The sequence below is a fragment of the Raphanus sativus genome, chromosome 3, assembly GCF_000801105.2.
Source record: "Raphanus sativus cultivar WK10039 chromosome 3, ASM80110v3, whole genome shotgun sequence".
Lineage (NCBI taxonomy): Eukaryota > Viridiplantae > Streptophyta > Magnoliopsida > Brassicales > Brassicaceae > Raphanus > Raphanus sativus.
The window spans coordinates 10,675,530-10,688,266 of NC_079513.1; the positions used below are offsets into that span (position 1 = coordinate 10,675,530).

Sequence of the window (12,737 nt, forward strand, 5' to 3'; positions counted from 1 at the left end):
TTATACCAAATTTGCAATTTTAGTGTCATATTTTTCTTTTGGTTATCTTCGATCATAACATCAAATGTTACACAATATTTGATGTTTTTATTATTTGTTATTGATAAATATTTGTTTTATTACTCTTAAATATTATGTTTGTTAAATTTTGTAATTTTATAGTTTATCAATTTATTCATATACTTTTATGAATTTATTTTATATAAACTATTATATTAAAATTACAAACTATTAATTATGAAAAGCACAAGAATAATATATTTGTTTTAATAAATTTGTATTAGCTAGTAGCAAATTTTAACTATTATATAAAATATTTTTTTTAATGTTTAGTGAATTTAATAGTATTACATAATTTTTAAAAATATATACTATTAAATCGAAATTTATTATATTTTTAATTGTTCATTACTGCAAATAAAAATATATTACAAGATAAAGTAAATGACAATAATCATTTAGTGATTTCTAACTTGAAAAAAAATAAAATATAAAAGTTCTATAATATTTTTTTTACGATATAAATAAAATGATAATAATAATTAGTGATTTCTTACTTGAAATTTAAATTAAAAATATTTTAATTATACAAAATAATAAAAAATACAGATAATAAAATATACTTATATTTAGTTACAAATTTGAATTAATTAATAAAAATTATGAAATATATTGTTAAATGATACACAATAAAATATGTATATTAAATATTTGGTATGATAAATAGAATTATATCAAATTTTTGTAACACAATTTATTCTACAATAAATTTGATGAGATAGTGTCATTTTTATATTCTATTAGAGATGAAATTACTACAAATTTGATGTTTTGGTATTCCATTGGAGTTGGCCTAAAACTATCTTAATTTTACTAAATATTTGAGATGCTAACATTTAGATATTGTTTGCCTTGAATTTTGGATGGATCATCTATAATATATCCAAAATATCTAAGTATTTGAGATGCTAAAAATATAGAGTTTTGATGTTAAATTTTCATCTCAAAATCAAAAGGACCTAAATACTTTCAATACAAATATATAAAATTAATTAAATTAGTTATTATAATTATTATAAAATATTTTAAATAAAATTATTTCGTTTTCCGCCAAAACTAAAAAGTAGTTTTTTGCCAAAATCAGAAAATCGATTTTTCCGCCAAAAATGAAATATTTTGTGTTTTTCCCCCGAAACCGGTATATCGTATTTTCCTGTCAAAAATTGGAAAATTTTGCTTCCCTACTAAAACCAGAAAATCTACTTTCTCGTCAAAACTAAAAATCAAATTTCTCCTCAAAAAAAAAATCTCATTTTTTCTCTAGAAACCAAAAAATCATGTTTTCCACCCAAATTTAAAATTCTCCTTTTTATCGCTAAAACCAGAAAATCATTTTTTCTTCCCAAAACTGAAAAACTCGTTTTGCCACAAAAACCGAAAAATTAATTTTCCATCAAAATAAAAAATCATTTTTTCCGCCAAAATCGAGAAACAACTTTTTCCCATAAAACTGAAAATTTGTTTTTCCCGCCAAAACCGGAAAATATCATTTCTTTGCCAAAACCAAAAATTACCTTTTTCCGCTTAAAAGAGTACTTTTCTTGTCAAAATCAGAAAGCCAAGTTTTCTCGTCAAAATTAAAAATGTGTTATCACCACCAAAATCGGAAAATTTCATTTTCTTGCCAAAAATGAAAATATTCACTACGAACCAGAAATAATATGTTTTTTCCTGTCAAAACCGAAAAATTGTTTTCAGCCAAAACCAGAAAAACACGTTTTCCACCCAAATAAAAAAATCACATTTTTCACTAGAACTGTAATCCCATTTTCAGTCAAAACTAAAATATCCCACAAAAACGCAAAATTAATTTAAGATATATTTATTTGAATACTATAGTCAAAAATAACAACCGTGCTCTCTTTTCGTCCAAAAAACTATGCTCTTTTAAGTTTTCTTAAGCAATAGTTTTTAAATACTATTATAAAATCAAAAGAAAAAACGTACAATATAACATCTAGATGTTGCATTTAAATACAAATACTAAATATAAAAAAAAATCCAAATATTGTATTCAGATGGTAAAAATGCTGTATCAAATACAAAAACAAACATGGTCCAAGATTGCTTTTGAGGATTCTATTTTGTTACCTTACTAACCTGCAATAAGGAGTTAGATTGTGTGGCATGATTAAACATAATCAAACTTGAACGATTTTAGTTTATTAAGATTTGTTTAGGTAATTCTCACATGATGTGTTCTTTTGGATTTCAATTTTGCCCTGTTATGATTATGAATTTTAGAGGTTGTAGCCAGTGGCGGATGCAGAAAATTTTTGGGTTGGGGGCACGATATTACAAAATATATTATATAATTATTTTAATTTTAAATATATATTATTGTATTTAAAGCAATTAAAATTGATTTTGATATTTTTAGTTATTCTAGTTGTCTACAAAAGGACTTAGGTTGTTTTCGAAATTTTAATACTGCAACATAAAAATTAAACAACGTAATGATTTGTGAACTATTTCAAAGAAAAAAAAAAGTGAAAAATCACTATTTTTTAATACCAAAACATACTAAATGCACAAGAGCGAGAACGAAACAGATTATGTAGAAAAAGATGTTTTTTGTGCTATGGGACCCACTTAGAAAAATAAAAGAATGAACGTGTGAGAATCGAACAGCACACGCAAGCAATACGGGGGTACACTAATCACCACTGAGCTATCCTACAATTTACTACAATTCTAAACAGAAATTATAGATAATTAGTCGGGGGCACGTGCCCCGGTACCACCTGTGTAGATCCGCCACTGGTTGTAGCACAAGTTAGTCGCTTTTGATAATGTATCAAGATTAGTAACCTTACTTTTGTTGGAGAATGCGAGAATTTGTGGGTTTTATTGTCTGACTAATAGTTCGATTGATTACTATTGGAGTAACTCAGAGGAATATAAAAAGTGAAAGTGGGAGAAAATAAAAATGTGAGAAAAAGAGGAAAAAAAAGAAGAAAAAAAGTTATTCGGGTGAACACTGGCGTAATAATAGATGTGTGTTTTTCTCTGTTTAAATAGTAATCGGAGTAAATGTTGGATGAATAAATTTGAGAAAATTACATTCTCACTTCTTATACAGACACATTCTCACTTCTTAATATCACAAAAGACACTTTTTGCTTTCAACACACATTTGGTGAGTTGATTGTCTATTTTGCCCTTAAACAAAACCTTCTCTCTCATTTCTCTATTGTCACTTTCTCTTTTCCCTCTTCAGATATTTTCTATCGTCACTTTTTTCCCCAATCTTCAGAAATTGCAAACTTTAATGTGGAGATAGTTAGCTTAGGTTACTTAGGTTAGAAGTTAACTTGATCTAGGTTTAGTGCAGAATAATAAATGACACACAAGATTTAACGAGTTCCCGGCCCTCGACGCGGTACATCTCGTGGGAGAACTTCTGCTCCCAAAATCCACTAGATCAAAGAGACACTAGTCACATCAAATCAGTGTACTAGATAGCTTGATTACAATAGGATCACCACAAGTTAGCTATAGAATACAATCAACCTCCTTGGATACAATAGACTTAAGCCTAAGCTATTTATCCTTGTTGAGGTCTCTTCTTCCTTGCTGTATGACTTGTTGCTGGATCTTAGTTGCCGTAATCTGATATTTCCTTATGACTGCTTAACCTAATCAACAAGACTAACACCATATATATATATGTGTTACGTATGTGATCAGGTGCTGGAGTGGGAGTGGCATGCGCATGGCTTCGGCCGATAAGGAGATGTTGCTGTTGTTGGCCCATTGTGCATGGGATAAACCCAAGCTATCACAAATCTCCACCAGCTTGGTTTAGGCTCAGTCTTGGCCCATATGGCAATTTCTTTGCACCGACAGCCTCCTCTCCCCTTTGTCTCTTTGTCATTTGAGAAAATGAAAAGTCAGTGAAACTTTTCCTCTCTCTCTTCTCTCTCATTCGTGAATCTCCTCTGTCGGAACAGACTCGATCTCGCTGTGAGATATCACGATCGCTTTGCCTCGCAACCGTAGCTTCGTGAATGGAGGTCTCGTTGGCTCCACCGCACTGGCGTTGCCTCTCCTCCTCTTCTCTTCCCTCGATGTCTCTTCGCCAAGACGTCGATTCATGTCTCTTCGCCAAGACGGCGATTCGACTTCTCCGATGACGGCTCACCTCGTTGTGAATACGTCATCTTTCCCCTTTAACATCCCCAGGTACATCTAATCGTTCCTCTTCATGATTGATTAGGGTCATCTGTTAAGAATATTAAGTTGATCTCGGGATTGTTTAGCTAACCAGTGGATTCTTTGCTTTGCATGTCATCTTCAATGCCTCGTGTCTCTGCCTTTGGACCTGACTGAGACTCTGACATGGTTCTGAGCTCACACCTGAGCTCCCTCATCACGCTCCACCTCTTTCGTAAACAAAGTAACTTCCTTTTTCCCTGAACTTTATGTATTGTGTTTCTCATTTGTCGATCTGACCCTCTCTGTATTGATTTCAGAGTTCTGTTCAACCCGATGATAGGCTATCACCGTTTCTGGTGTGAAACCCTTCCTTGATCCGACATTCGATTCAGCTCTAGCCCGAACCTGTTAACACATTGTCACGTTCTGATAGTAAGCTTCTCCTCAGATGCTCCTAGTTGTTTAGCTAACGTTCTCGAGTTTAGTTACTAACAACTCTGCCTCTGTTGCTTACTGTAGGTGTACTGTCTCTGAGATGTTTGTGATCCTCTCTGCAAGTTTACTGACCCTGATGCTTGCTTCTGACGCCTCATGAAGCCCGTTCAGAGTCACATTCTCTTACCACAGGAATGTCTGGTGATGCACGATTACTCCACCTGAACCGGGAATTCCTCCTCGGTTCTCATTATCCTCCAGGTGATCCCTCCTTCTTTATTGACACTCCCTGTTGACTTTGATTTCCATTCGCACACACTGACTATTTGTTTGGATGTCTATGTCATGCGAGGATGGGATCTCTTCAACTTGGATCACCTGGAGCGTCTCCAATCTTCTCAGTTCACATTCAAAAGCTCACAGCAAAGCTGGAACTTCTGACCAGGTACTGTCTTCGTTAGGAAATCTGCAGGATTGACATTAGTGTGAATCTTGTTTAGGACAATATCTCCTGCTTCCACTAGGTCTCGAATGTAGTTAAACTTGGTAGCTATGTGCTTAGTCTTCTCGTGGTTTACTGGATTTCTTGCTAGAGCTAGGGCACTTTGAGAATCACAGTAGAGATTGATCCCTTGTTGCTTGAAACCTAGTTCATTGCATATTTCTTTTAGCCACATTGCCTCTTTAGCTGCCTCGTTTAGTGCCATGTATTCAGCTTCTGTAGTTGATAGTGCAACAACTGACTGTAGGCAAGATTTCCATGAAACTGTATTTCCTCCAAATTTGAATGCATATCCTGTAACTGAACGACTTATGTCCCTGTCTGTAGCATAGTCTGAGTCTGAATATCCTTCCACTCGTAATGTAGAACTCTTCTTAAACGTTAGGTTAGACTGCACTGCTCCTCTTAGGTACCTTAGGACCCACTGAACTGCTTTCAAGTGTTCTCGTCCTGGTTTACTCATGAATCGACACACGTATCCTACTGCAAATCCGAGATCAGGTCTAGATCCCACCATGGCGTACATTAGGCTTCCCACAGTGCTAGCATAGGGAATTCTTTCCATCTGAGATGCTTCCACTTTCCACTCATCATCTGTGAGGCTTCTCAATTTGATGTGTGATGCAGTAGGAGTAATCACAGGCTTAGCATCTAGCATCCCAAACGTCTTTAGGACTTTCTTAATGTAGTTGCTTTGAGATAGGACTAGCGTTCCTTTTACTCGATCACGAGTAATGTCCATGCCTAAGATTCTTGAGGCCTTTCCCATGTCCTTCATCTCAAACTCGCCACTCAACTTCTCCTTAAGATTCTTAATCACTTTCTTGTTTCCTGAGGCAATCAACATGTCATCAACATATAGGAGTAGGTAGATGGCCTTATCAGTGTTAACATCTCTCATGTAGACACATAAATCTTTGCTGCAACGTTCAAACAACTGATCCTTCATGAAGCTGTTGAACCGATGGTTCCATCTTCTGGGGGATTGCTTCAAGCCATACAGAGACTTCCTTAACAAGCACACTTTGTTCCCTGTCCCTGGCTTAATAAAACCCTCGGGCTGTTCCATTAGGATTTGTTCCTCTAGACTTCCATGTAGAAACGCAGTTTTAACATCCATCTGTTCTAGTTCTAAGTCTAGGTTTACCACAATGCTGAGCATAAGTCTGATAGAGACGTGTTTCACGACTGGTGAAAATATTTCATTGTAGTCAACCCCTTCTGTCTGAGAATACCCTTTAGCCACTAGTCTCCCTTTGTATCGCTCATCCTCAACTCCTGGAATCCCTGGCTTAAGCTTAAACAACCATCTGCATCCAACAAGTTTTGCCTTAGCCGGCCTGTCTATTAGATCCCAGGTTCTGTTCTTCTTATGAGAATCCATTTCCTCTTCGGCTGCATTCTTCCATAGTTTCTTCTTAGGGCTTCTCATTGCCTCAGCATAGGATTTAGGTTCTTGAATTTCCAAATCATCAATGACATTGAGCGCGTAAGCTACAAAATTTCCATCCTCATACCGAGATGGAGGCCTCACGTTCTGTCTTCTTTCTCTATCTCTAGCTAGAACATAGTTGTCCAGAGTTTCAGTGTCATCACTCGCATTTTCTTCCTCGTGATCACTTTCACTATCATCGTGATCTTGTTCTTGCTCACTTGAGTTGTTAGAGTCAGGCGATGATGATGATTCTTCTTCACCTTGATCAGATGGGCCTTTAGATTCAACTGAAGGAGAAGGCCCTCTGATTAAATCATCACTAAATGAAACCCTCTTCTTAGGTCGTTTCTCTGTCTCTTTAGCTTTCTTTGCTCCTGAGCTTTCTTTCTCTTTAGCAACAGTGTGCTTATACAACTCATCTTCGTTGAAGACAACGTTTCGGCTAGTTCTGCATCTGCCTTCATCTTCTATCCACACACGGTAGCCTTTAGCACCCATAGGATACCCCACGAAAACACCCTTAATGGCTCTCGGTCCTGTTTTCTCTTCAGTTATGTGAACATAGGCAGTGCATCCAAACGTTCTGAGGTGTCCCAAGTCGGGTTTAGCACCTATCCACACTTCTTCTGGCATCTTGAATCCCAGTGTAGAATTAGGTGATCTGTTTATCAGATGGATAGCAGTAGATGCAGCTTCTGCCCAGAAGCTTTGGTCTAAGCCAGATTCGGCTAACATGCATCTAACTTTATCCATGATGGTCCTGTTCATCCTTTCTGACACCCCATTATGTTGAGGGGTGTAACTGCAGGTTCTGTGGCGCTTAATCCCAGCCTGCTTGCAGTAATTATCGAACTGCTTATTACAGAATTCCAACCCATTATCTGTTCTCAAACATTTAATTTTCTTCTCTGTCTTAGTTTCAACCTCAGCTTTCCATTCTCTGAATTTAGAAAACACCTCATCCTTAGTCTTCAGAAAATAAATCCAGACCTTCTTAGAGAAATCATCAATAAATGTCACAAAATACTTGTTTCCTGCAAGACTATCCGGTGTAGATGGAGAACCCCAAAGGTCAGAGTGAACATACTCTAGAATCCCTTTAGTCACATGCTTAGCCTTAGGAAAACTTTGCTTATGAGATTTACCAACTATGCAATGTTCACAGAAATCCAATGTCTTAACTTCCTTGTCAATGATAAATCCCTGTTTGACAAGTTCAGACATATTATTAAAACTCATATGACCGAGGCGAGAATGCCAAACATTAGTCATATTTTTCTCAACTTTAGATAGATTGGCCTCTCCTCGAGAGACCGTCTCCTGTAGATAATGATGATACTTTCCTGAGATAACCAGTTTATCATCTTTATAAAAGTTAACCATAAGATCCTTTCCTTCATATCTGCATCCTAACTTTTCTAACATACCATAGGAGATTAAGTTTCTGCCATACCTGGCATGTATCTCACACCTGTTAAAATTACAGTAGATCCATCTGGATTCAGAATTTTAATCTTCCCGACTCCTTGTATGTTGCTATGTGTGTTATTTGCCATTAACACTTTTCCACCTTTGAACTCTTCCAGGTCAAATAAGAAATCCTTGTCGGGAGTGATATGAAATGAGCAGCCAGAATCCATCACCCATTCATCCTTGGTGTATTGAGTACTCACAGTAAGTATCAATGGTTGCTTCGGTTCTTCTGCTAGATTAGCTGAGTCTTGCGGTTTATTTTGCCTTTTGTCAGGGCATTCACGCTTCCAGTGACCCTCCTTACCGCAGATGAAGCATCCTTTGGAGTTCTTGTTTCTAGGACGCGATTTGGATCATCCATGTCTACTTTTGGATCTCCCCTTATAGGGTTTTCCACCTCCTCTGCCAGAACGTTGATCTGATCTTCCTCTCTCAACCATCATACCTTCTCCACCTGACCTGGAAAACTTACCACTCTCAATCAACTCTCTTTCTTTTGATTTAGCTGCTCCAGTAACCTCAGCTAGGCTCAATGTTTCTCTCCCATACTTGAGAGTTTCCTTGAGTTGATCATACTTGTTAGGTAGAGAACTTAGCAGTAGAATAGCTTGGACTTCCTCTGAAACTTCAACTTGCAAATTGTTTAAATCTGCCACTAGTTTCAGGAACTCATCCACATTTTCATCAATAGATTTTGACTTCACCATCTTGAATGTGTAGAACCTGAGCTGTAGATAAATCCGGTTGGGTAGTGACGTCTCTGTGTACAGATTATTCAATGTACTCCACATTGCAGCAGCAGTCTCGCAATGTTGAATTTCCTTAAGACTTTGTTCCCAACATTCAGCACAATCAGGTCCTTTGCTTTTTCTGATTTTTCAAATTTTGCAGGGTCAATAGCAGGAGCAGGCTTAACGATTCCAGCCAGCCTCTTTCTAGTGTCTTTCATGGCAGACTCTGGTTCATCCTTAGCATCCGGATCTTCTTTCAAAATCTTTTCGTCAGTTAGTATGGCTTTTAAACCGAGCACTCCAAAATGAGCCAGCATCCTTACTTTCCATAATGCGAAGTCAACATCGCCTTCGAACCGATCGATCTCGATGCGTTCCTTTGACTTCACCATTGAGCAGGTACTATATTACCCTCTCTCTCTCTCCCCTTAGTAACCTATATGTAGAACCGGAAGCTCTGATACCACTTGTGGAGATAGTTAGCTTAGGTTACTTAGGTTAGAAGTTAACTTGATCTAGGTTTAGTGCAGAATAATAAATGACACACAAGATTTAACGAGTTCCCGGCCCTCGGCGCGGTACGTCTCATGGGAGAACTTCTGCTCCCAAAATCCACTAGATCAAAGAGACACTAGTCACACCAAATCAGTGTACTAGATAGCTTGATTACAATAGGATCACCACAAGTTAGCTATAGAATACAATCAACCTCCTTGGATACAATAGACTTAAGCCTAAGCTATTTATCCTTGTTGATGTCTCTTCTTCCTTGTTGTATGACTTGTTGCTGGATCTTAGTTGCCGTAATCTGATATTTCCTTATGACTTCTTAACCTAATCAACAAGACTAACACCATATATATACGTGTCACGTATGTGATCAGGTGCTGGAGTGGGAGTGGGCCTGCGCATGGCTTCGGCCCATAAGGAGATGTTGCTGTTGTTGGCCCATTGTGCATGGGATAAACCCAGGCTTTCACATTTAATCTCGTCTAAAGACACATTCTCACATCCATGAATATTTGCAATTAACCCTGCTGATTCCTTAGGACAGCCGAAACCCCACTGATGCTTTGTTATTCCCTAGCGTTTTCCTAATCTCTGTCTTATGCTCTCTGTCCTAATCTCTGTCTTATTCTCTAGTGTTTTCCTGATTTCATTCAGACATGAAAGGTTAGTTTCTATTAATTTTTTTAGCTTAGTTTGTAGATTAGATTTCAAAAAGTGAGCTCATGAGATACTAAACCAATTATAGGTGAAAAGACTAATCTTTCATCTTAAAAGTTTGATCTGCTGATAGTATGATTTTTTTTTGTGGAACTAATCTTGTATGGATATGGATTGTGGAACTGATTTTGTCTGGAAGAGAACAAGAACTCTATCTTGTATAGCAGATCAAAAGATGAGATTGTAGCAAGTTGGAGCCGGATGTCATGGTGGTGGCGGCTGCGTGGTGGACATGGCGGTGCTGGTGTAACGTTGGAAATGGGGATAGTGGCTGTGGCGATGATTGTGCAACATCACTATGAACGAGGCTCACCGTGGAAGCGGTGGGGGTGGAGACCGTGGTGGTTATATGAGAATGCAATGGTGGTAATGGAAGAGGAGATGGTAGAAGACGTGAGAGTGGTTACAATGACAGTGGAGGTGTCTACTAGAGAAGAGGTGGTGGATATGGTGGAGGTGAAATACGTAAGGATGGGAGATACGGAGGAGCTATGGATACCGCAGTGGAGGCTGTGGATACCGCATTGGACACTGTGGTGATTATGGACAAGGCGGTGGTGGATACGAAGGTGGAAGACGGAGTGTGGATACGACGATGGTAGAGGTGACTACTTGAGAGGAGTGGTGGTGGATATGGTGGAGGTGGAAAAGGGTGGTGAATACTGAGGTGGAAGGTCGAAAGAAGTCATGGTGTTGGTTTTTAATAACTAGATTTATATTTGAAATTGTCATGACTGTTTTGTTTGTTTGGATTGTAACGTAATGTTTGGATTTTAATGTTTTTGATATTTGGAAAAACATTAATAGTCTTAGTGTCTTCTTAACTTAACTAACAAGAAGAAAGTACCTGGTTTTTTCCTTTGCTAAACTACACGTGAAATACAATACTCAGCTAGAGGGTATAATGGTCAAAAAAACACATTGGTTTCATGAATTGTGTGTTGAAAATGGAACATAGAAAAAGAGACAAATGTGTCTTATTTGGTAAGTCACTCAATAAATTTCATCTGATTGGCAATTACTGAGCGAAAATAGGAGTAATAAATGTTCCACCTTTTTTTGTTGCGCTGGAGATACCATACAATCAGAGCCTAATAGCATGTGCATTAGAGGTTCAAAGGGGGCTGGGGGTTCACTCGTTTTCAAAAAAAAAATTAAGATAATAATGAGATGTTAGTGAACTCGGGTCTAAGAAGTTCGCCGCAGTGATACCGAGTCGTCACTGTTCCGCGGGCCTCACGACACGTGGCGGCCCGTGATAGGCTCGTTTATTATTATTATTATTTTTTTTTTAAAGTCAAACGAAAAATGTAAAAATTAAAATAATCAAAAAAATATATGGGGAATCGAGAACAAAAGATTTACTGATGCGTATGCCCTAAGTGTGTTTTTGATGTGGGGACTGTACCTTATGTTGAATTCGAGTTTGGTTAGTCCCATTGAAAGGAAACTAAAGTCTTCACTGTGCAGTCAGATTCGCTTTACTACTTCTCTGTCCCCACATCACTGTCTTATCAGTATTCACTATGAGCTTATGATCAGTCTCATGGCCAAGATCATTACCATACTTCTTCGCACTCTTCACTGTGCAGTGTTCAGACTCTTCACTATAACCTGATACGGTTGAGGGAGCTGATGAAATCGTTTAGAGTCAATTGGAAGAAACACAGGACTAACAAGCTCCACCATGATAACGTATGACCTAATCAACCACAGAGATTTCTCCTTCCCAACTATTAAAACTACTACCTCTACTACTTATAACTTAGATTCTGACACTACTATTTGGTTTATGTTCCTAACTCGACGTCATTCTCACAGATTAAAGAAGCTTAAATGTTTTGTACATAGAACCTAGAAAGAGTGAGTATAGTGATTATACAATTTAGTACGATTGAGTAAACTAAAGGAAAATACTGACTAGTCATCACCCTTCTCCTTGTCCACTTTATTCCCAATCCAATTAGCTACAATAGGAGTCAAAGCCACCGTAGGAGGAAACCTTATTGGAGAAGCAGCTTCATGAGCTGCGTAAGCCAAAGCAAAGGCTCCTACTTTCTCTCCTGTCTCATTTGTCGAAATCCCAACCTTGAAACAAAACGTTGGAATCAGCTTTTACTCAAATCCAACTTAGAAAATGATCAAGAGAAGGAACCTTTAGGAGAAGAGCTGGAACATCAACACCGGAAGTGACGAGAGCGTAGCAGAGTGAGAAGGAAAGGAGGGAAAGGGTAATGGAGGTAGCAAGATAAGCACCACCGTACTTAGCGAGTAACTCTTTTGCTTCATCTGTTTTTGATTTCTTCTTATTATTCTCTCCCTCAACTTCTTCTTCTTCATCCTTGGAGCTCAATATCTGCGCAATTTCTCAAAAATTGTATCATACGGAGATAATTGATAAAATGCTTTAAAAAACTTTCGACTCTGAAGAAGAGACCTTCCATAGACCAACTTCGAGTCCATATTTCTTGGTGGCTTCCTCAGCCGAAGAAGAAGAAGGAGGAGTGTTCTTCTTCTCCATCTCTTCGGCTTTCTCTCGGACGGCTCTGCATCTGAACTTCTTCGAATTAGATCGAACTGAAGAGTAGAAGAATTGGGGTTTAGGGTTTCTGGTGTTCCACAGGGAAGACGGAGGAGGGACTTGCAAAATTATCGCCATTGTTTTTTTCCACACACAGACCTTAACTTATTTATCTTTTATCTAATGTGGATTATG

The 12,737-nt window shown here is 37.6% G+C and overlaps 1 protein-coding gene across 1 annotated transcript; it reads right to left on the bottom strand.

Moving 5' to 3' along the window:
* Positions 1 to 11,849: 11,849 nt before the first annotated feature.
* LOC108830189 (uncharacterized) lies at positions 11,850 to 12,737 on the bottom strand. Its single transcript, XM_018603790.2, has 3 exons — positions 12,459 to 12,737; positions 12,177 to 12,377; positions 11,850 to 12,109 (listed from the first exon to the last, which is right to left on the bottom strand). The coding sequence occupies exons 1-3, from the start codon at positions 12,678 to 12,680 to the stop codon at positions 11,942 to 11,944; spliced, it is 591 nt and encodes a 196-aa protein (XP_018459292.1). The 5' UTR covers positions 12,681 to 12,737; the 3' UTR covers positions 11,850 to 11,941.